Here is a 24733-nt window from a genome sequence, read left to right as displayed (position 1 = left end):
GAGTGTTTTATCACTTAAGAAAACAAAATTAAAATAAGGAACCCCAATGCCATAAAACCTCATCAAAATCTGCCTTCTTTCATTTAGAATTTGTGACTTCAACCTGAGCAAAATTTAACTTTGCATTATGCAGGAAGGAAGGATTTGCCAAGTTAATAAGTAGTCTAAGGTGTGGAGAGTGTATTTTAGCTACTTGAGAGAACATATGTTTTACAAGACTATTACCACAGTCCTTTTATTGATGCTAATCAAAAACCAATTCTTGTCTAGGTCCAGACTCACTATTTAGGAATACCTCTTTGGCACTTAGTTTGAATTATGGATTTATTTGAAAGTAGTGAGATTTTTAATGTGTATGAGCTACTCCATAAATTTTATTGGTCTTTCTCTACCTTGGTCTAGGCAAGTTTACTTTAATACCTTATTTGAAAGGGAAATATCAAGTACAATCTACATTTGTGACAGTCTGGGTTGAACTATCCTGAGCTCTTTTAATTAGGGAGAAAGAAAAAGATCAGGGGAAAAAAATGTTATTTTCAAGAAAAACTCGCCATCTTCCTTTTGAAGTGCTGTATTAGCTACTTGGAAGGGCTAACATATACATTTTTATAAATCATATGCTAAATAACATAAAAATATGAAAAGTCTACCTAGCTTTAATTTCTTGTTCAAACCCATCATGGGAGCAAAAAATTTACTTACCTATAAACAATTTTGTGCTCATGTAAATATTGCAATCCAAGAACTACACATGCAGCATAAAACCTGTTTAAAGAATTAAAGCAAAACAGATTTAATACATTTCACTGATTTTTTGTTTTGATTCATAACATTCTGCTTTGAAGACACTAAATCTTTTAGCTTTCAGTGAAGAGCAGACAACTGATAGACAGACTGGAGAATTTTCAAAATGTATTTTTATATACTTTATATTCAGACTAGATTTTATATGGCTACCTGGCAAAGCTTTAAATGAAATGGCAGAAGTTCAAGAAAACAGGAAACTCCAGAAGACAGATGAAAAGCTGTAGGGTTTGAAGACATTTTAACTTTAATCTCTTTGTTAACTTACCATTTTGAGGATTTAGAAAGGCTTTTTCTAATACAATTTTTGAAATCTCTTGACATTTTTCGCCAGTTCTATGTAACCAAATTACCTTCAATTCAATGACTAAATATTCAGTGTCTGTGTGCACAGCATTGTGCTAGAAGTTGGGGGAAATGCAAAACAAGATATTGCCCTTGTGGGTTTTACAGTGCAATTACATCAGGCTCATACATAATGAAAGCTAGGGGGTGCAGTGCATACAGCGTGGGCCTGGAGTCAGGAAGACCTGAGTTCAAATCTAGCCTCAGATATTCAGACAGCTATATGACCCTGAGCAAGTCACTTAACCTTGTTCACCTGTTTCCTCATCTGTAAAATAAGCTGGAGAATGAAATGGCAAACCACCCCAGTATCTTTCCCAAAAAATCTCAAATGCGGTCATGGAGCATCAGACGTGACTGGAAAAAGACCGAACAACAACAACATCAGGGTCAAGGACCAATGATTTTGTTGGTGTGGTAACTCCTGGTATGGAAATAAAAACCCCTGTATAATGTATTTATAGAGCTGCTTGAGGCTCAGAGAGGGTATCTGACTTGCTCATATTACTGGACCTAGATTCGGGCAGTCCTGAGTTCAAATCTGCTCTCAGACACTAGCTGTGTGACCCTCAGCAAGTCACTTAACCTCTCTATTCCTCACCTATAAAATGCACATAATAGTAGCACCTACCTTTCAGGGTTGTTATGATGACCCGAGAAAATAACATTTGTGAAGTACTTTGCAAACCTTAGAGCATTCTAATTATTTCTGTGTCAGAAGTGGGATTTGAACCATTTCCTTCTGACTTCCAAGTCCACCACTCCATAAACTAACATGCAGCTTCAACAGTTTAATACTTTATCACATATTTATGTTTTTCTTGATTTCAATTATACACATCTGTCTTCCTAACAAGGTTATTAACTCCTTGGGGGTACAGGGCCTGCACTGTTTTCTTTTCTACAGCCCACAGCACCTCGCCAAGTACCAATCATACAGTATGAACTCGCTAAATTGAAATAAAGGACTGGTACTTTTACTCAGTAAATAAAGGACTGGCACTCCCACTCAGAAGGCAGCTTTCTCATTGCCATTAGTACTTCCACTGGAAAACAGAATTACATATACAAATCATGGTAATTTAGAGGAAGAAGTGACCTTTAATGGTGATAGAAGATGGGAGAAAAAAATGAATGATCAGGGGTGTGTGGTGGACACTGAGAAAGTGATTTGTCTAATGTCACCAAAGATATCAGACCCAGAATTCAAACCTAGATCTTACGACTACAAACCAGCAGTTTTTCACTGGACAGGCAGGAAATGAAATCCTGTAAGGCTAATTTGTTTGAGCTACATAAATCAATAAGCAAAGTCAGGCAAAAATGTCATTTGTTATTTGGGGTAATTCATGCTAGTACTTTCTTATTACTATGAATAACAGAATAAGAAGTGCATGAACAGAGGGATATTAGCTTAGGTAAAGAATAAGGAGAACAGCTTTATTATTAACTACTAGATCTACCCTTCAGGAAGAAATCATAGTTTAATGTTCATGTTTTTGGAAGAAAAACACTTATATAAAGCACAGAAAGTCTAAAAGCATACTTACACAGCTCTGGGTTCAGAAAAGACATCAGTATGAATGTGCATCATTAGGTCCCCACCGGCAGCATATTCCATCACAAAGCAAACGTGCTCTTTGGTTTGGAAACAAGCAAAAAGGTTCACCAAAAAGGGATGCCTTACACTATTCACAGTTTCAAAAATTCGTTTTTCACACATGAGGCTGCAAAAGAGCATTAAAATGGCAATTCATTAATTGGACATTTAAATTACAATGGATGAATAGCAGTCTGTCAGCAAACTAGCACTTATTATGTGTCTGGCACTATGCAAAGTGCTGGGGATACGATGAAGGGCAAAAAAGTCCCTACCCACATGCAGCTCTCAGTCTAACAAGGGAGACATGCAAACAACTATGTAAAAAACAAGCTATATGCAGGAAAAAAGGAGAGTCTGGGACAAATTGCGAGGGGCTTTAAAAGCCAAATAGAAGTGTTTATAATTTATTCTAGAGAAACAAGAAGCCAACAGGCTTTCAGAGTGGGGAGACGATGGAGATAGGGAAGCTGTTGCAATAACCTAGGTGATAAAAGCCTGACAGAAGATTGGGTGAGCCAGAAGAAGGGATAAAATGCAACAGATGTTATAAAGGTATAAACAATAAGATTTGGCAACCAAATGGATATGGGACAAGGAGAGGGTCATAGCAAATTTATGCACTCGGGAGATTGGAAGAGGGATGGAGCTTTTGACAGAAGTAGGGAAGTTTGGAAGAAGGCCGAGTCTGACAACAAAGATGCCAAGTTCTGTTTTAGACAAGATGAGTTTTAGATGCCTCTGGAGTATTCAGTCTGAAATGTCCAACAGGCATCACTCAATGCTGATATGGAACTAAAGATCAGGGAAGAGCCTGGGATTGAATATACAGATATGAGGCATCTACATAAAGATGGCGATTAAATTCATGGGAATTATGAGGCTAAGAGAGCTTGGCTGAATAACAGAACAATATGGTGAGGAAATGGCAGGGTATAGTGAAGGCTAAGGAAGGAGGAGCCTTTGGGTACGGCTGGTGGTAGTAGTAGGAAAGGAACCAATAAGTATGAAGAGGCTAAATACTAGAGAGAAAAGGGATTATCGTGGGCAGTCTGCGGGAGAAAATGACAGAGCAGTTGACCTTGGCAAGGGCCACCTTGTTATCAGAAACTGGAGGAAAGGAGGTGAGAGTATGGGATGATGTCAAGGGGTTTTGAGATGAGAAGGGGGAGCCTGAGGATGGGTCAGATGAACTTGTGTTCCTAAACACACTTCTGTCTGAAGTCAAATATGCCACAGTGCAAGAAGCTGTTTCAGAGGAAGCATCCTGGTATGGACTGGAGCTGAAATGAAATATCTATACCCATTACAAAAGAGAGGGTCTGGGATGCCAAGCAGTTGGGGAATGGCTGAACAAGCTGTAGTATATGATTGTAGTGGAAAACTACTGAGCTATAAGAAATGATGAGCAGGATGATTTCAGAAAAACCTGGAAAGACGTACATGAACCAATGTAGAGTGAAGTGAGCAGAACCAGAAGATTGCACATAGTAACAACAATATTGTACAATGAACAACCGTGAAGGACTTAGCTATTCTCAGCAATACTATTAATCCCAAAGGACTCATGATGAAAAATGCTATCTGCCTCCAGAGAAAGAACTGATGGTGTCTGAATACAGTGAGAAGTATACTATTTTTTCACTTTCCTACTTTTTTTTAGTTCAAGTTTTCTTCCACAAAACGACTAATATGGAAATATATTTTACATGACTGCACATGTATAACCTATATCAGATTGCTTACCATCTCACGGAAGGGGGAGGGAAGGGAAAGAGGGGTATAAATTGGAACTCAAAATTTAAAAAAAATTTAAAAAATTATTTTTATATGTAATTGGAGAATAAAATATTATTTCAAAAAAGAGAGAGGGTTTTCTTCTGAATATTATTTACAGGGAGCTGGTGAGATATGCAGGCAGAATAACTGCATCTTTCCTTCATGCAATGATATGAGTAGTTGACAGAAGTTACTATGTGGGTACTCCTTCCGTCAATGTAGTTCACTACTAATTCACACCTAATTATTTTGTGTGGTTCTTCTTTGCAACTCCCTATAAATCCTCCGTAGATGGTCTGCCCATCTCCTTGTGCGAGTACAGATTGCTTTTACGTCATTTGCATACAACTCATTTTTTGATAACATGAAGCAGTCTATCATTCTTCTCCCCCTTGGCCCTCTGGATCACCTACAGCTTTAATTCTTTCTACATTCGTGGTATCTGTGATTCTTAAGCATACAGTAGTATAAGAATATTGGTGTTAAGATGCACATGTGTCAGGAGGAATACTGGTGACACTAAAGTGCTATTCAATCTCCTAAATGCAAAGCGACCTGTTTCCTTTTTCTAGATTACTGCGCATCTGCTGTGCCAATCCAGTATTCTGGATCCTGAAGCAACCAGAACTATGTCACGATCAAAAAGGAACACTCAGTACTCCTTAACATCTGTGGCAGGGATTAATAATGTAGCATACTGGACAGATTTCAGGAGGTTTGTTAATTTGGTTGGGAAAAAATTTACTTTTACTAACCAGTGACTGAAATCTAGTACTTCCTACAACTAAGAATTTTGGGAAAAAAAAGCATTTCTTCTGAGAACAGGTACACAGGCTTTACCAGACTGTCAAATGGGTGCATGACACAGAGAAGGTTAAGAAGGACCCTGGCTCTCCAGTGAATCCAATTCCTCTTCCATTCAAAATCAGTACAAGACATCTTCAATGGTGAATACACACCTATGGTGTCCCAAACGTTTTAATGACACCTTGTATATTGTTGCTATACAGTTCATTTATCAGAGGTAATCAGAAGATTATTGAACAAAGCTACTGCTACTGTTACATTTATCAAACCTCAAGATTTTTAGCATTTACATGGGAGACAACTTATTGGAAGACAGATTTTTTTTTGTCCTTTGTCAACTGTTTATTAGGTACCTTGGTGGGAATTTAATCATTTTTGGCAGCAACTTTCCCCACAATGCCAGGACATTGCCAAGCTCCTCACTCTCACTCTTGAACCAAATGTGAATTAAAAAAAAAAGAGATTAAATCCGAACCCTCTTCATCCTTAGAGACCTTGAACAATTCCATGCCTTGCCTCTTATAAGGGGCTCAAGCCACATATCTATCAGATATGTCTCTCATAAAATTGGTATATTTGGTCCACTGCTTACTATGCTTCATCATGTTTTCTTAGATGTGTTGTGACCCTTGTTAAGAACCATGGTCATGGGGTAGTGGAAAGGCTAATGGGTGGTGTTCTTCTAGCCCCAGTGGCACCTCAGCGGAAGGCAGAGGATAAGGCTCTAAGTCACATGTTTTTTTGTAATCACGAAATAATAAATCCAGTGGAATCTTATATTCTTTTAACCTTTTAGTTGCTCATGTGACTGTGGTGTAGAAGACCTGGATCAAGGCAACAAACATTTCATAAATTCCTACTACGTGCTAGGCTTTATACTAAACACTGGGGATACAAAGAAAGGCAGAAGCCCAGTCCCTGCCCTCAAAGCACTCACAGTCCAACATGGAGACCACAGGGATATGCACAAATAAAATATACGCTAGATAAAGGGGAGACGATCTTAGAAGATTCAAATTCTGGCTCTTCTTGTGATGATACGAGCTCAGACAGGCTCCTGCCCCTCTCTGGACCTTAGTGACTGTATTTCTAAGTTGAAGGTGTTGGATAAATGGCTTCTAAGCTTGCTTCCAGCACTAAACTTACAATCCTGTCTGGTTCATTATAGAAGAGGTTTAATGCATTCAAACACATATTTAAGTGCCTACTACCTATAAAGCACTGGTGCTAAAGATACCAAGACAAAATCACAAGAGTTCCTGCCCCGAAAGAGCCTATAATTGACTGGGGAAATAGAACATATACCCAGAGAAGTAAATATAAAGATGTCCTTTCAGTAGGGAGGGAGCATTATTAACTACTAAAGAGATCAGAAAAGGCATCTTGTAGGAAAGAGCACCTGAGCTGGACCTTGAAGGAATCTAGCACCATCCTAGTAATGGGAATAGGAGCTAGCATGTCACAGAATAATATAAAATAAGCCTAGAAAGCTAAGTGCAGTCAGATTGTGGCGGCTTTAAATTCTAGGCTAAGAAATTTATAATTTGTCTTAGAGATAATAATGACACATTTTAAAATTTTTGGGTAGAGAAGTGACACGGTCAGATCTGTGACTTAAAAATATTAATTTGGCAACAGAGAGATGTATTGGAGAGGAGGAGGAATCTGAAGGGGACCAATAACGAGGCTATTATAATGATTATAATAATTTAGGTAAGAGGTTATAAGGGACTGAATTGGATGTAAGAGATGTGGAAGTAGATTTGATGTGACTGGGCAACTGATTACATTTGGGAGGGCTACTTGGGGAGAAAAACCTGAGATTATGAACTCGACAGCTGGAAGGATGACACCTTTTTTTCCTTTTAACAATAGGAAGAGTCAAGCCAAACAAAACGTGTGTGTGTATGTACAGACATACACACATACACTCTCCCTCCCCCCGCCCCCCTTCTGCATCCTGAGTTTATCACCTCTCTATCAGGAGGTGGGCAGTACATTTCATTATGAGTCCTCTGGAACCTTAGCTGATTGTTACATTGATCTGAGTTCTTAAATCCTTACAATACTGTTGTTATTGTATACGTTGTTTTCTTGATTCTGCTCACTTCACTCTATATCAGTTCATAAAAATATTCCCAGGTTTCTCTGACATGTTTCTCTTTGCCTTCATTATTCCTTACAGTGCTTTAGTATTTCATCATATTCATATGCCATAACCTATTCAGCCATTTCCCAAATGATAGGCACCCATCAGTTTCTAGTTCTCTGTCATCACACAAAAAAGCTGCTCATGGTATCCATGTGTCGTATTCCTCCTTTAGCATGACACTGCTTTCCAAAGAAAAGTTCAGAAGAGGTGTGGGTTTGGGGTTAAGTACAATGAGCTCTGTTTGGTGCATGCTCACTTTGAGATGCCGATGAGATATGATACGCCCCCCCCAGCTGGTAATACAAGACTGGAGTCAAAGAGTATATATCAGGGCTACACATATGGATTTGGGAGTCATCTGCACAAAGATAATTGAACTCATGTGAACAGATCAGACAACTGAAAAAAAATTAGAGCAAACAATAATGGACTTGGAATCAGGTGAAACCTTGGTTCAAATCTGACTACCTATGTGACTAAGGTTAAGTCACTTAGCATTTCTAAACCTCAGTCTCCTTACCTGTAAACTGGGTTAATATTGTAAGTGTCTACCTAACAGGGCTGTTGTAAGGACCCATAGGTACAAATATTCATAGCAGCATTTTATTTTATTTTTTTTGTGGCGGCAAAGAATTTGAAACTGAAGGACATCCATCAATTGGGAAATGGCTGAACGGGTTGTGGGATATGAATGTGACAAGATAGTAAAGTGATGTTATGCTAGGTCAAGCTGCTATTAATGTCTTCTTATTTTTCTTTTCTTATAATAGTGTCCTTGATTTTTTCCATTCTTTTAATGTCTCTCTTCTTTGAGCTATTTTGGTAATTAATGCCCAAGTGAATTAAAAAACCAATGACCTTCCCTATGGATTGTTTTTCCTATTAGACTGTGAGCTGGGACTATCTTAATTTTCTCTTTATATTCCCAGCACTTAGTGTTTTGCACAAAATTAGCCCTTAATGAATGCTTCATTCATTCATTCATTCACTCACATCAACTCCAGCACAAATTTCCTCTGTGTGTCTACTTCTAGCTACAAATCCCTTAGTCTATAGTGCCATTCTCATGACCTTACAGAGGACATAAAATAATGAGATACTATGAATATGAATGTGGTGTTTTCATTATCTATTTGCTATTTTATCTATAAATGTTCCTGAGGATGATCAGAATCATGAGACTATGTCTGGTCTCTTTTGCTGTCCTCCACACAAATGCTCTGCATACAGACAGACCTGTGCTCTAAACCAGTGTTGCCACTGGCTGCGTGGGGTCTTCATTTGGCAAAGAGGTGATGTTTTTGCTGGATGAAGCAATTTCTGGGCTTTTTTGGCCTTTGTGGTGATTCTATTGGTGAGATATCTCTATGAAATGGTGATAGTCAGTGTCTTTATTTTTAAGCATTTTTCAGTCAAGACCTAGTTTAAATAGGTTGTGTTAAACAGTTGTAACTGCAAGTTACATATCCTACTCTTTATTCTTTCTTCTAGTTCATTCTGACCTTTGCTCTACCTAGTTGGACTAAACATAATCCCACAGTTGGTGACTTCCATATCACCAGCAGACAGGAAACGACTCCCAGAGAAATAATTTCCTGTTTGCTGTCAGTTTCATTTTTTGTGTTGTTGTTCATACCCTGCCACATTCAGTATCTACGTCTTGAAGAGAATAACATGCTATATAGGTGTGAAGTATCTGAGCAATAGTGAAGTTTCTGTTTTTTTTCATTTCTTAAGCCTAAACTCTATTTTCTGCAGTCTTCCTTTAGTGCTCACCTTTGCATTTAAGCCACTGAGCATCGAGGTATAAATACTGACTTGCTTTTGATAATGTGGTCAAATTCTCCATAGAATTCCTCTATGACTACTACTTCTGATTACAGATAATAAAAAAAGGTATTAGGGTAGGGGTTGATTACTGATTAGTACTAGGAAGTGAAAAGAAATGGCTGAAATAAAGTTCATAACTGAAGTCATCATATGCACTGATAATTTATCAGCCACAAACAGTGTTTTGTAAAGATCCTGATTTAGAAGCCTGGCTCTCAAACAAAGTGCCAATTCTGAGAATTTAATAGAATTTTTGAAGGATGATACTAGGGGTACAACAGAATGAGTACTGGATTCAAATTCTGCCTCTAGTGCTTACCTACCTGTGTGACTGTGGACCTTAAGACCTCTTTAAGGCCTCAGTTTCCTCACCATAAACGAAGCCAGATGAAATGACCTCTGAGTTGTTCTGGAGCTCTGATGCCATGATCCTGTGAGTGACACTCTTTTCATAATGTTGCAGGAGACTGCACAGTGATAATATGCTTATACTTTTCCCAACTGAAAATGATGATTATCTGCTACAGAGAATGGAAAGCCTGGGAAAGGGCACTAAACATTTGGCTGGAAAAAACCCTGAGTAGGTTCACACTTTTAGTGTGTGTGTGTGTGTATGTACACATAGATATGAATTCATAATCTGCACGTGCTTGATTACCAGTAGTTTTAACAATTTCTTTCTAGACAGCAAAAAAGCAGTAAAATGCACAAGATATAAATATTGAAAACAAGAAGTTTATAGGATTAACTCTAAATAAGAATTCAGAAATAAAGCAATATTTGATAATCTTATACCTATTAACTTAATGTTGCATTTAAAATATGATTATACCACACTTCTTTATGGATGGTAGTGTTAACACACATGCTATGTTTTTTCCAGGAATCAGGAAAGAACTGTTTTGATTTAACCACACTCATATTTGTGGTCACCAACATATATTTAAGATGGTTGGGATTAGGAAGCAAAGCTACCTAGGATAGACCTAATGTAAAACTTTGTTTTAAGCAAAAAAAGATGATAAAATAAAGGAAAAGAGATGATAAGGTCAAGAAGCTTGAACTAAAAACTGAAACAAACTATAGTAATTTGAACAGAATCCCAAAATTCATTTTTTTAACTAAACAAAATTTTATTTTTACATAAAAGTGGCGACATATTAAATGTAGAACTGAATCTATACATTTTCTAATTCTATTAAACCAAAACAAAATCAATTCAAAATATTCTCAGAATCTAATTTAACCCTGACACTTTACTTACTTGACTCCCTGATCAAAATATGCCCTTTAGAATTCTACAGTAACTACATATTTTATAATTATGTTCTCAATGAACACCCAGGACACAACATATCTGCTCTTATTAGAAAGCAGGTAGGCATACTTCCCTTAAAAGAAAAACGAAAGAAAAAAGCAATGCTTTATACAAAAAAGGGTTCTGATTAGATTTTTCAATGTACTCTAGAACACGAAACTGCAAATCACAATGTGCCAAGATGTAGGCCCATCATCCTTAATTTCACTCTAAGTGTTTTGAAACTTAACGTGAACTCATTTTGAAAAATGAAATTAATTGTAAAGATAAGTATTTATACAGGGACCTGGATCTCATGGCTAATAGGTTTTTAAAAATTAAATATAATTATAACAATGTTTAAAAGTCTACCTGCTGTGTTATAAGCAGCATGGTATTTTAAATGCTATATTAATACAGCTGTCATCTAGATTATATAAGACACCTGTTCAGTTTTAAATAGTGACAGTAAATGTAGCTATTATGAACTATTGCCTAGACTCCATTTAATAGCTTCTGCAGATGAATTCTTATTCCCAACATATTACAATCTTTTTTTAATTGTGAACACAAAATTGAAAAGCCAGTCTGTTTTTTTTAAAGCTTTAAGCTTATGTGTGCATTCACTTAAAAATCCCAACAGACACTTAATGCTAGAAAATTGTAAAGAAAATGTTAATATGAGATTCATAGCCCCATCAAGATCAAAGGAAGTGAAAATAGCATTTAAATCTTATTAAAATGAAGGTGTTAGACTAAATGACCTTAAGGTTTCTTTTTAGCTCCAGATGTAGGATCCTAAGGAATTTCTACATGAATACTGAAACACTTAGTCAAATCATTTTTTTAAATTTAGCAAATCTAGATTATAGGGAGATATAAAGCATCCTGAGGAAATGTGACTGACTTGAGAAGATGTTTTGTTCTAATGTAAATGAGGATCTAAAATAATGGCTAGATTCTATATTTAAGGTGGTCTATAATCACCTAAAAACTGATTTTTCTATTGTTTTGCACATGATTTGAAACAAAAGCCCACCATTAAATAACGTGAGTGTATCTTGTTCAAGGTTATAGTAGCATCTTTGCTGCTCAACAAAAGATCACTGGCCCCAGTGGCTCCTTAATATCTCCAGAATCCAATGTGAGAAATCCTCCGGAATTTAAAGTTCTTTGCAACTTGGTTCTTTCCTACCATCCACCTCTTTCTGTACTTTCCTCCCCTTCATGGACTCTCTGAGGGAGTGATGTCGGCCGCTCATTGCTCCTTATGCTCCCAACTCTGCCTTTGTGTGCCTGTCCCCTATGCTTCAAATGTGCTCCCCCTCACCTCTGCCTCCTAGCTTCACCTGCATTCCTTGAATACTTAGCTCAAATCCCACTCTAGGTAGAAGGTGGGACGACCTCTTGGTCCCACTGCTCTTGCTTTATGAGATTACTTTCTATTTACAAATATATACATATCTCCTATTAGAATGAACTTCTTGAAGGCATATAACCTATTTTTGTCTTTCTTTATATCGCCAGCAATTAGCCCAGTGACTAGCACAGAGAAAATGCTTCAGAAATGTTTGGTGACTATTAACCTAAGAAGCTTTGGAACACAGATACCAGTGAAGGAGAGGCTCTTATACACACTGATCGTCACAGACTTATTTTATAAATCATTAATATTTTTCTAATCAATAACTTTTAAACATTCAACAAAAAGCAGAGTAAGATCAACATGATTTGTCCCTAATTTTCCACCAATTCTCAATATTCTGTTTTAGCTTGGGTGAGCCTTATCCTTCAAGGCCATGTTAATTCTCAAGTACATTCTCATGTGGTTTCTCCTCTGCATCTGCCTTGTCTTTTGAAGTGGAGCTCAAATCACTTTCTTTTCGAGGCCTTCTCTAAACCCTCCAAATCTTGAAGTGGTTTTATTCCAAATTCTCATTATGTGTATTACTTATTTTGCTGCTACTGACTTACACTGAATTAACTAGTCTATCTTATATTTTGCTTTATTCTACATAACTTCACTTATCCATGAATTTTTCCAGTTGAGGTGACTTTTCTTACTCCTGGCACTCTCCCTTACCCTACCAAAGGTACTTCCAAGTGAGAGTTGTCAAAGTAGGTAGGAGTCCCACAGAAGGAACTGAGAGCATTTTCTCTCCTCTAAAAATGACCTCTCTATACACCCCCATTATTCTGTGTGTTCAAAGTCTGGCTCCTCTAGAAGAAAATGGACACTAAGACCCAGTGAAGCTCTGAATTACTCAGGCACTTAAGTCCTGCTACTTTATATCACAAAGAGCTGGATCTTTCTTCTGGGCTTTTTCCAACCCCAATAATACATGTAAACAGAACTTCATAGCAGGGCTATGTAGGTGAGCTATTAGGTTTTTTTTTTTTTTGTTACCCTTATGGCATCTAACTTTACCCTATTCTCCCCTTCCTTTCTCTTTTCTGCTAGCTTATTACCTAATGAGATGAGTATCAACCAACCTACCTTGTTTTTCTTTTTGTCCTCCACACCATGCTAAACGGCAGCCACTTGACCCTATGAGGGGCAATCCTCATGATCTCAAGGGATGACAAGGAAAGTCTCGGTCAACTGTGTCTGGTAATACAGGGTCCAATGACAGGGGGGAACTGTTGCTTCCTACCATTCCTGTTTCTCCTCCAAAACAGTTTCCTACACATCTGTCCCACCTCCCCAGCTTGGAGAAGCATGGTAGAGCATGGCTGATGGGACCAGGTTCCTTTTGGTTCTTCCCGTGGTGCTCAGCACACTACCAGGTCCACTGTAGGTATTCAAATACTCACTGAATTAATACTGGTACCAGACAACTATAATTACAATGGGCTTTCCTTTCAATTACACCAAAAATATTTGAATCATATATTCCTTGTGTGATATTTAATAACATTTATATTAATGTCATGTTTTTTGTTGTTATTGTTTTCAGTAATGTCTGACTCTTCATGACCCCATCTGGGGTTTTCTTGGCAAAGATACTGGAGTGGTTTGCCTTTTCCTTCTCCAGCTCATTTTGCAGATGAGGAAACTGAGGCAAATAGGGTTAAGTGACTTGTCCAGGGTCACACAGCTATTCTTCCTGATTCCATGTCTGGCACTCTATCCACTTCACTACCTAGCTGTCCATGTTACTAAGTGGTAAAAGGAAACAGATTAAGCTGAAGATAGAGGATTATCAACCACATTTTCTGATTCTGAATTTATCTCCATTAGGGGGAATAGCAACCTGAGTTTTGTGTTGAAGTCATCCTAATATTTTCTTTTTTATTCAATTATGAACAATATTTTGATTTTACTTAATTAAAAAGTGTATCCTACCGAGAAGTGGCTTGAGTAGTGCACTGTGTAGCTGAAAGATATTTAAAAAGAAAAGGATTATTGCAGAGGTCAGCACTAGTTTTCCATAATATCATTTTATACAGATAGGTCTTCTACTTTCTTCCTCTGAAATAAAGTCAAATTTTTCCAGGGAAGAAAAAGATTTGCTTCTACCATGCCAAATGATCAACATTTCAATCTTTTTTTCTGGTTTGGACTTAGGATTTTCTTGGCTATTAGGAACTCGAGATAAGAAAATGCCCTTTGCCATGGCAGATCTGTAACTAGAGAGCTGGGGGGACACTGCTTAGTGAGGTGACTTGCCCAGGGACACAGAGTCAGCCTGGGTTAGAGGTGGGACAGGAACCCAGTTTTCCTGCTTTCTGCCAGGCTGACTCTCCACATTACAAATAAAGAGGCAAATAATGCAATGGGAGAATTTAACTGGATGACTTTTCAAATGCTGCCAAGCAAGGAATGTGGTCTCCTGTGAATCCTGGAAACATACACAAAAACTTCTGTGTGATTTCAGGTAGCAGAAAAAAGAAGAGAATAAAAGTAAACAAAGAAAATCTAAGTGGATGTATTCAACTTGGACCACAGCACTGATATACCAAATTCTTAAATATGCTTTCTCTGATTACTTTCTAAGCATGCTGGAAATATATTTTTTATTACTATTACCTATTATATGGTATTTTACAATTTAAAATGTTTTGGGTTTTTTAACAAATGCACATTTTCTGAATTTAACAACCTTGTGAGGTAGGGGCTAGAAAGGCATCATTTACTATTTAAGATGATAAAGAGTATCAGAAAAGTCAAATGACATATCCAAGGTCACATGTCTGTTTTACACACACACACACACACACACACACACACACACACGTTCTTCCTTGTACTATATCTATTCAGACATATCTACCTATCTATTGAGGTAGTGCAGGGAAAAACAGATTTTGAAGCCAGAAGATTTCAGTTTCTACTGCATCACACAGCTTCCCATGAACAGTAATAGATGTTACTCTAATGAGATACAGATTCCTTCCAAATATTGAAAGGTGATCTCATGACCTCATGTTTCTTACAATAAATTATACTGCTCCTTGTTATACAACGAATGAACTAAGCCACTCTGTTGCTGTTCAACTCTTTTAGCACATTCTTTCCTTTTTTTTTTTTGTTCTGGATCTGTAATTTCATTGGTATTACAGCAGAGGGCAACACCTCCCAGTTCCTCAGGCTCGCATCCTGATTTCTCCCTTTTTCCCACCTTCCATATCCAAACTGTTGTCAAGGTCTGCAAATTTCACCTTTGTAACATCTCTTGAATATGCCCCCTTCTCTCCTCTGACTCTGCTCCCCTCCTAGGTACAGAGCCTCTTCACCTCACACTTTGACTGCTGCAATAGCTGCTGATGGATCTGCCCACCTCAAGTCTCTCCCCACTCCAATCCATCCTCTATTCAGGCACTAATGTGATTTTCCTAAAGGGTAAAATCACGTCAGCCCCACCTACTCAATAAACTCCAACGGCTCCCTATTATCTCTGAAATCAAATACAAAATGCTGTTTGGCATTCACAGCCCTATAATCTACCCCTCCCCCCCCGTCTTCTTATACTTTATTTCCCCCCTCATACTTCATGTCCAATGACACTGGCCTCTGGGACGTTCCAAACAAGACACTTCATCTTTTGGCTTTGGGCTTTTCTCTGGTTGTCCTTCATGCCCTCTTCCACTCCAACTACTGACCTCTCTGGCTTCCTTCAAGTCTCAACCAACATTCCATCTTCTGCAGGAACCCTTTCCCAAATCCTCTTAATTTTAATGCCTTCCCTCTATTATTTCCTATCTATTCTGTAGACAGACTGCTTTGTATGTACACGTGTTTGCTTGTTGTCTCCCTTATCATGTAAGCTTCTTGACGGAAGCGACTGTTTTTGACCGCTTTTTGTATCCCTAGGCTTAACACAGTGCCTGCACATAGTAGGTGCTTAATATATGTTTATCAAGTAACTGACTAGGATAGGTAATTCCTTCTGCCACAAAAGATCACTAACTGTCCTTTACCTTAGAGTCTTACACAGGTGCCTGGGGCACTGAGAGGTTAAGAGACCTGCGTCAGAGCCAGTATGTGTCAGAGGTGGGTCTGAACCCAGATTTTACAGAGTCTTAACGCAGCCTTCTATCCACTAAACCAAACTGCCTAATTTTATTATTTACTGATATAGCCACTGCAATTCAGAATAAGCATATAAAAATGTAGTTATACAATTTACATTCAATAAGCTCTTATAGGTAAAACATAATTAAAATATTTCAAGAAAATAAAAATACAGGAAAAGAAGGTTGTGGGAAGATGGATATGAACCTATATGAAACAGATCATTCTCAAAGGTAGAAAACTATAAAGAGTAAAACAAGATGTTATCTACTGAAATGTTTGAGTTTAACCATTGGCTGCTTGTATGAAAGCAGGTAATTCACATTAATTGATGTCAATATAATCACACCGATACTACTCTTCTGTTCATTAAATCATTCTTTTAAGGGGTCCAAAATAATTTTGTCTTTAATGTTACATGAATTCTTACCTAGAATGAAGAATGGATTTATACAGTACTTTACAATTTAGAAATTTCCTCACAACAATATACAAATAATGCTAATTCCATTTTATAAATGAGGAGGCTAAGACAGATATATTAAATGACTTTGTCAAGGACATACAGTTAATGAAAGTCAGAGTGAGTATGTGAACTTAGATCTCAGACTCGAGTCTATTGGCTTTTTCTAGTATACCAAGATGCCAAACACTTCAAAGACTACTTAAGTACCTACTCTGTAGCTAGGCAAGGGGTCAAGCCCTGAGGATAAAAAGAAAGGCAAAAACAGGGCTCCTGCCTCAATGAACTCACATTCTCATGTGGGAGGCAACATGTAACTAGACATATACAGTGTATGTGGAAAGTAATCTCCTTCCTCTGAGGGTGAAGGGAATAGAGGATGGGGAAAGGTCTCTCAAAAAATATGAGGCTTGATCTGAGTCTTGCAGGAAGCCAGGACAGCTATTACCAAAGAATAGTCATGAGATGGGAGTCTTCTGTTTGGAGAACATCCAGTAAGCTAGTGCCACTGGACTGTATGAAGGGGAAGGAAAGCCTACAGACGAGAATAGTGGGAAGGGCTTTATATGTCAGAGCATGTGTTACTTGATCCTGGAGATAACAGGCAGAATCTGGATTTACTGGGGGAATGGGGTAAAGAGGCAACATAATCCAACCTGCCCTCTAGGAAGATCACTTTGGTAGGTGAGTGTGTGATGGACTGAGATGGGCAGAGACCTGAGACAAGGAGGTGAACCAGAAGGCTACTTGCAACTGCCCAGGTATAGGGGTGAAGAAGGCATGCCTATCATGGTGGTGGCTGTATGAGTGGAAGAAAATGGATGTATACAAAAGATGTTATGCAGGTAGAAACAAGACTTGGTCCGTTAGATTGTCAGCTCCTCGAGGGCAGGGACTGTCTTTTGCCTCTTTTTGTATCCCCAGCTTACCACAGTGCCTGGCACCTAGTAGGTGCTGAATAAATGTTTACTGATCAGTTAACTGACTTGGCAACAGATTGTATACATGGGGTGAATGTGAGAATAAGATCAATGTAGTAGACCCGAGTGAGTGGGAGGATGGTGGTGCCCTAAAAAGTCAGAGATGTGGTGAGGCAGAGCCAAGACGCTGGAAGAGCAGAACTGATACATAGCCCAGCTCCTCCACAAAGATCTATGAAACATACCAGATGAAGTCCTGATTGGGAAACTAGGAAAAAATCACAGTAAGTCATTTTCCTAGCCCAGGTTGGCATAAGGAGACAAGCAGAAAAGAAAGCAGTCTATGGACCTTGGGATTAGGTCTGGCCAGAGGGGCACCATGTGGCTCATGAGTACACAGGAACTGAAAGAGGACTAAAGCTGTGCACCAGGGCAAGGAGAGGTCCCCCAAAAAAGAGCCTGATCTTATGCAGGGTATGAGAACAGGTTTCCAAATGGCGACACTGTCATTCCCTACCCAGTTCTGGGTCACAGATTCAAGATTTTACACTGGGGTGGTGGTCCAGGGTGAGGGGTGGTTGTGGGCCCAAGACTGTGAAATGAGCTGGGAACAAGTCCAGAAACAAGCAGCAGCTGTGTGGCTGACCCTAGGAGCTGAGGGGATTCTAATTGGTCCCAGGCTCCCGCCGAGTCTGAATCCTGCAGTAGAATAGCCACGACAAGAATCCCAGACCAAAGGGAGCCAGCACTTCTGTCCCTCTCCAGTGCAGCTTCCTAGCTGATCCAAAGGGTCTGAGTCCAGCAACAGTCTACTAGAACCTTCAACAGGAGGGTAGTGTACACGCAAATCCTGATCAGGAACATGCAGGGCTTTTTGGGAGCACTGAAAACTTGCAGGCTGGTGAGATTCTAGAATAACACAATATTCAATACACCAAGAAAGCAGCAGACAGATCCAAGACGACAAAACTCAACTCAGACATTCCCCAGTAAAGTGAGCAAAGACTGGCCATAACACAAACCCAAAGTCAGGAAGAAGGCTGAAGAATGAACAAACAAACAAGAATCCACCACAAATAGCTACCACAGTGGCAGGAACCACAGATACAAACCAAGAAAAAAAGAATGACTCAAAAACTATAAGCAAAGCCTCAAAGAAAAACACAGCTTGGACACAAGTTCAACTAGAATTTCAGGAAGAGGTTTACCCTCCCCCTCAAAAAAAAAAAAGATTTAAAAAATCCAAATCAAAGCACAAGAGGAAAAAATGGAAAAAAGAAATGCAGCTAAGGAGGAATGATTTGGAAAGAGAATTAACAGTTTGGAATAAGAAGTACAAAATGATACCCAAAAAAAGAAAATTCCCTGAAATTTGGAACTGATCAAAAAGAAGCTTAATTAAATTAAATGTTGACTCCATGAGGAAAACCAAATGGGGGGTCTGGAAAAGAAGAAACTCTGGGGAGAAAGATAATGAGCTCTGTTTTGGACATGGTAATTTTGAGAGATCTATGGGGCATCTAGTTTAAGATGTCTATGAGGCAGTTAGTAATATGAGATTGGAGATCAAGAAAGAGCTAGGAATAAATACAGAGCTCTAGGGATCACTTGTACAGAAGTAACTGAACCCATGGGAGCTGATTAGATCACTGAGCAAAATAGTATGGGGGGGGGAAGAGAAAGTGTTAGGACAGGGCCTTGGGAAAAAGTATGGTCTATGGATCTACAGCCTCAGTGAAGACTCAGCAAAGGAGAAAGAGAAGGTGAAGAGTAGGAGGAAGAAGAACCACCAGAGAGCAGTGTCAGAAAATATCCAAAAGAGAAGGGTGACGAATAGCATCAAAGGCCACAAAGAGATGAAGGAGGATGCAGACTGAGAAAAAACCATAGATTTGGCAATTAATACATCACTTTTATTTTGGAGAGAATAGCTTCAGTTAAATGATGAGATGAGAAGAATATTATAAATGGTTTAGGAATGAGTAAGGGGAAAGGAAATGGAGGCACTGAGTGCAGATGACTTTCTCAATAATTTTGGCCTTGAAGGGAAGGAGAGATAAAGGATACTTACTAGTTGGGGATGACTGGACTAAGTGAGTTGGTTTCTTTCTTTTTTTTAAAGGATGCTGGATCTTACCTGCCATACTGATGTGTGACCATCAATTAAGTGACATTTAAGAAAGATGGTGAGAGGACAGTTTCATAAAATTAGTTATGTCTTCTTTTTACAACATTTAGAGAACTCTCCTACTTTTAATAATATCATTCTGAATGTCCAGAGCAAAAATGTTGTAGCTATTATTAATTTCTGAATTTCATTATGTTTTATTTTAATTCATTAACCAGTTATATTCTTTCAAAAAGAAAATGAAATGTAGAAAGAAAATACTATACAAGGTATGGAGAAAGACTCACACTTCAGTACATAAAATAACTCACTCCTTAAAAATGAACATCAGATAATTTTAGTTTGCTTTCTTTAAACTAACCTGTCCACTTCATCTCGAGCAACAATATCTCCTTTCTTTAAAGCTTTTATGGCAAACATCTCATTTGTATTTTTGTATTCAGCCAAAAGCACCTGCAATAATATAGAAATTTTATGGGCAAGTTACTTACTTACACTTTGTATTTCACCTTTTTGCAAAAATGGTGAGACTGCTTCTAAGTTAAAACAGTATAATTTATTTTTAGAATTTGTCAAGAAAAAATTTTTTAAACACATACCTTTCCAAAGTGCCCTCTACCCAATACAGCACAACACCTAAAGTCTTGAAGACTAAACTGAAATCTCTGTGGAGATCTGAAAAAGAGTAATTATCAATACAAATGTTAGAATAAATTACAAATTGCAAATGAAAATCTATTCAGTCAGTTTCATATTTATCATAGTTTATATTACCTTCTCTCCTCAGGTTCTTGAACACCTCCGTATTCTAGGCCTGACTGAGGGATAGGAGGCTCATACTCAGTTTGTTTTTTTGAAGCAATACTATTTCTGTCATTTTCAAAATTAAAAACTGTTTCTGAATCCTATGAAATATTAAGAAAAACATCAATTAGCCTTTAAAAATATGACAACACACCCACGGGTAGGTAAGGGTGAAGTTAAATAATTTGAGAGGCAACACAGTCTGCTAAACAAAATGTGAATGTAGTCTAATGAGGTTGAAATAACAAACAAGTACGTGTGATCTAACCAGGTGGAACACTTTGTTCTCATACAGGAATGGTCCCCTGGTAGCTCATGGAATATATTCAATTCCATAAACATTTATTAGGTATCAATTGTGCTCTGAGTAATATACTATTCTTTGAGACAGACATAAAGTTTGTATAAGAGACAGTGTAAATGAACTCATGGGGTTTACAGTCTAATGGGAAGGGAGGTGAAATTAGACAGATAACTGTAATGTAGGCTACAATGAAAAACAATGCATAGTCAGATGGTAAATTGAGTTGTGTGTTTTAGACAAGGGGACACATAACAGAAATTAATATCTTTCTGGCTCATGGGAAATTTTCATCTGAAATTCATCACTGGAACATCAAATTGTTAATTTCAATAACTCTTAAAGATTAAGATGTTGGCTCTTATTTACTATATCTAGTTGGAATAATTTCGTACACAGATATACATAATCTGTAGGTACAATATTTAAACAATACTATTTAAATAAGTTTAGAAATTTATCGCAAAATTTCTCCTTGTATAGTTATAATTTTAATTTGTTTGGCAAAAACAAATTATATATTTACAAAAAGTCTTGCCTGTCTTGGTACATCCAAAACTCTTAATTCCGAAAGTTCATGTATTTCTCCAAAGGAAGATGCATGTGGTGGGGCTGGAGGTGCATCTGGTTCAAGTTCAAAGTCCAATTTGGTTACTGTAGGGTCACTTGTAGAAGAGAAAATCATTTATCAAAATTAGTAAACTGAAGGTACTTATTTAAAAATGTCTTTAGATTTTTCTTTTTAAATGTCAGCTTGAGATTCTCTTAAAGAATATGGAAATACTAACATCATATTCCTACTTAAAGGAAGAATAAGAATTTTAACTAATTCACTGGGTTCAACATATATAAAAATTCTCTAATTACTGTTTTATGTAAACCCTCCTGAAAAATCTAAGACATATACCTTGCTGGTGGTGTTAGTTCTGGAATTCGCACATCAACCACAGGCACTGTTGCAGGCCCAGGAGCCTGAGGGCTAAAGGTGCCAGAATGATTTACCGTAGGAATTGCTCTTCTCACCAGCCTTCCCCAAGTGGCAATATTAATATTCATTTGAGGAGCTCTGAGAAATGTTTTGCCTGTGGATATTGTGAATAAAAAGACAGAGTGCAAGTAATTTCTTTATATATTACCAAAAGCCATAATTAAAAAAAATCATATTCATGTGTTTATAATTTATGAAGAATAAACTGAATTTGCCACCTTTTTAGCAGTTTTAAACTATCCATTACTAGATTTTTCTGCATCATATCAACTGTAGTTTGAAGATGAATACAGAAAAGCCTTGCTCTCATTTTTTTGAACCCCATTTAGATTTTATTATGAAGCACTTTAATATCTCACCACACAGAAATGTTAATTTTTTTTGGGGGGGGGAATAGTTACCTTGTTGTTTTGAAAAAATTTTCTTTTGTCTTTGAAGCTTTGGTCTTCTTTCAATAACTGGATTAAAAAAGGTAACCTGCAGAAAGAAAGTGTAGTAAATTTAGAGAGTCCATATGGTTTCCATTCTATGAAATCAACTGGAAACCTCTACTTGGAGGCTTAGATGGGGCCCTAGCGATCCCTCAGTTAAGTATGCTCATTTTAGAGATGAGGGGAAGCACAGGAAGGTAAGGTCAAAGTCAGGGGGAGATGTACACAGGACCAGACCACAAACCTATGACACTTGAGCCAGTACCAGGGTCCAGATTCTTTCTTCTATGCCACCATATCTTAATTCTTAAATGTTTTACTTATATAGTTAAATCTATGGTTATGTTTTTAAAAAGAAACAATCAAAAGTTTATTACCTCTGCAAATAAAGTACCCTGGGGTTCCAGATAGAGACACATGCCATGTCGCTGGTTGTCTAAAAAATCTTCTAACCTTAGAAATTTTACTGCACAGAGAGATCGCCAATCACGCCAATAAACTGAAATTTCCAGTTCACGTGACTAGGACAGCAAAAAAACAAAACAAAAAGCAAAAAACAAAACATGCATACATCATTGGTACACACTTGAATTAAACACCATAAAATTAAAATACTTTTATTCAAAAGATCAAAGTTTATAACAGAAAATGTACAACTGAACAAAGCTATGCACCTCTTTCATATTTAACTCAAAAGGAGAATTTGGGTTTATACTGGGCCCAACAATAATATAATGTATTATATGTACAAATCAATTGTAAGTATCAGGCTCTTCCAATTATTTTGCTTTACAGAATTTTGCAAAGTATCTACAAAAACAGATAAATGTTTTTTCCTTTAGGCTCTGCAAGTAATAAATTACTCTATAGCAATTTTCAATTTATGAAGCTATATATCATATAATTCCATAATCTTCAACCCTTAATTTAGAAATCCATACTTTACACTATATAAAATCTATTTTGAACAGAAAAAATAAGGGAAATGTTCAATACAACTGGATCAGGGACACACACACACACACACACACATATATACAGACAAATATGCAAAGACCTGAAAACAGAAAAAGAAAAGAACACTTAGCTAAAACAGAAAAGGAAAAGAACACCTAGCTCCATCATAATAACTAGCATTTATATCATCCTTTTTTTTTGTTTGTTTGTTTTTGGCGAGACAATCGGGGTTAAGTGACTTGCCCAGCGTCACACAGCTAGTAAATATTATGTGTCTGAGGCCAGATTTGAACTCAGACTCCAGGGCCAGAGCTCTATGCACTGCATCACCTAGCTGCCCCTTCATTTGTATCATTCTTGAAGATTTTACAAGCCCCTTGCATGTTATTTAATTTGGTACTCACAACCTTGTTAGGTAGATATGTTTATATCACCATGTGTCAACAGGCACTTAATGGTTACCCCAAAGGTGAAATTTAGTTGAAGAGATGGTGGTAGGTCCATGGTCACCAGCCTTCATTAATAAACATAACTAATTACTACTACAAGCATGAAAAGCAGGACATGAAGGAGTTTTCAAGGTCAGGCTAAAGGGGGGCAGATTCAGATGCTTTAACAAGTCATCTATGTACTGCAACAAATTAATGGAATAGCCTAGAAACACGTTTTCAGAAATACATTGTAAAGAAAAGGAAATGTTAGACAAGTTAGACATTATAAGATACATTATTCTTTTCAATTATTACTCAGCAGAACAGATGGAGGAACAGTATTTCAACTATTCTATTCAGTTGTAAAAGCATTTTGAGAAGAAAAATCCAAACTGAAGATTAAAACCTCTCCAAAACTAATGGAAAACTGCAAATTCATCATGATAAATGTACACTTACGAACCATAGCCATGGAATTATACCCCTTAGACTCAGAGAGAACCCCGAGGATCAAGGTGTTTGGCACCTTTTCTTTATGTACTCAGAGATTAAAGAACTCCCCTGAAGGCCTCATTGATTTCTAGTTCAGAATTTTCCCACTAAAATACAAACTCATCCCAACAACTCAAGAGATCTAAAAAACAAACTCATTTTTCTCCCTAAACCAGCTCCCTAAAACTGACAATCATATATTTTCTAGTCACCAAGGTCTGAAATCTTAGAAGTTATCTTTGACCCCTCTGTCTCTTTGTTCCTTGCCCCGCCATCAATGCTGTCAAACCACCAAACCCTTTCTGCCCAAGACCCTCATCCTCACAAATCTTCCTACATATTTCCACCTTGCACATTACTGCTGAACTTATCAGGCAGGTAGCAGTATTAGTAGTGCCCTGCACTTGAAATAAGTAAGAACTGAATTTAAATCTTCCCCAAGACAGTTATTAAGTGACCTTGGGCAAGTCATTTATCTTCTTCCTTAATTCTCTCGTCTGGGGGCAGCTAGGTGGCACAGTGGATAGAGTACTGGCCCTGGATTCAGGAAGACCTGAGTTCAAATCTAGCCTCAGACACATAACACTTACTAGCTGTGTGACCCTGGGCAAGTCACTTAACCCCACTGCCTAACCAAATTAAAAAAAAAAATTCTTTCTCATCTGTAAGATGTGGATAATAATAGCACC

At 37.6% G+C, this 24733-nt stretch overlaps 1 protein-coding gene across 1 annotated transcript in view; it reads right to left on the bottom strand.

The window, feature by feature from the left end:
* The window catches only part of PKN2 (protein kinase N2), a 176055-nt gene that overhangs the window by 22389 nt on the left and 128933 nt on the right, over positions 1–24733 (bottom strand). The window contains exons 10-18 of the mRNA XM_020988764.2: positions 22542–22685; positions 22135–22210; positions 21653–21827; positions 21284–21410; positions 20415–20545; positions 20240–20315; positions 20002–20093; positions 2700–2876; positions 703–765 (exon numbers count right to left, since the gene is read on the bottom strand). Of these exons, the coding sequence (XP_020844423.1) occupies positions 703–765; positions 2700–2876; positions 20002–20093; positions 20240–20315; positions 20415–20545; positions 21284–21410; positions 21653–21827; positions 22135–22210; positions 22542–22685 (1061 nt within the window). The remainder of the gene's footprint in view (positions 1–702; positions 766–2699; positions 2877–20001; positions 20094–20239; positions 20316–20414; positions 20546–21283; positions 21411–21652; positions 21828–22134; positions 22211–22541; positions 22686–24733) is intronic.

This window comes from Phascolarctos cinereus, unplaced genomic scaffold (assembly GCF_003287225.1).
Source record: "Phascolarctos cinereus isolate Bilbo 61053 unplaced genomic scaffold, phaCin_HiC Scaffold_5;HRSCAF=322, whole genome shotgun sequence".
Lineage (NCBI taxonomy): Eukaryota > Metazoa > Chordata > Mammalia > Diprotodontia > Phascolarctidae > Phascolarctos > Phascolarctos cinereus.
This window is presented reverse-complemented; position numbering and strand designations above follow the sequence as displayed.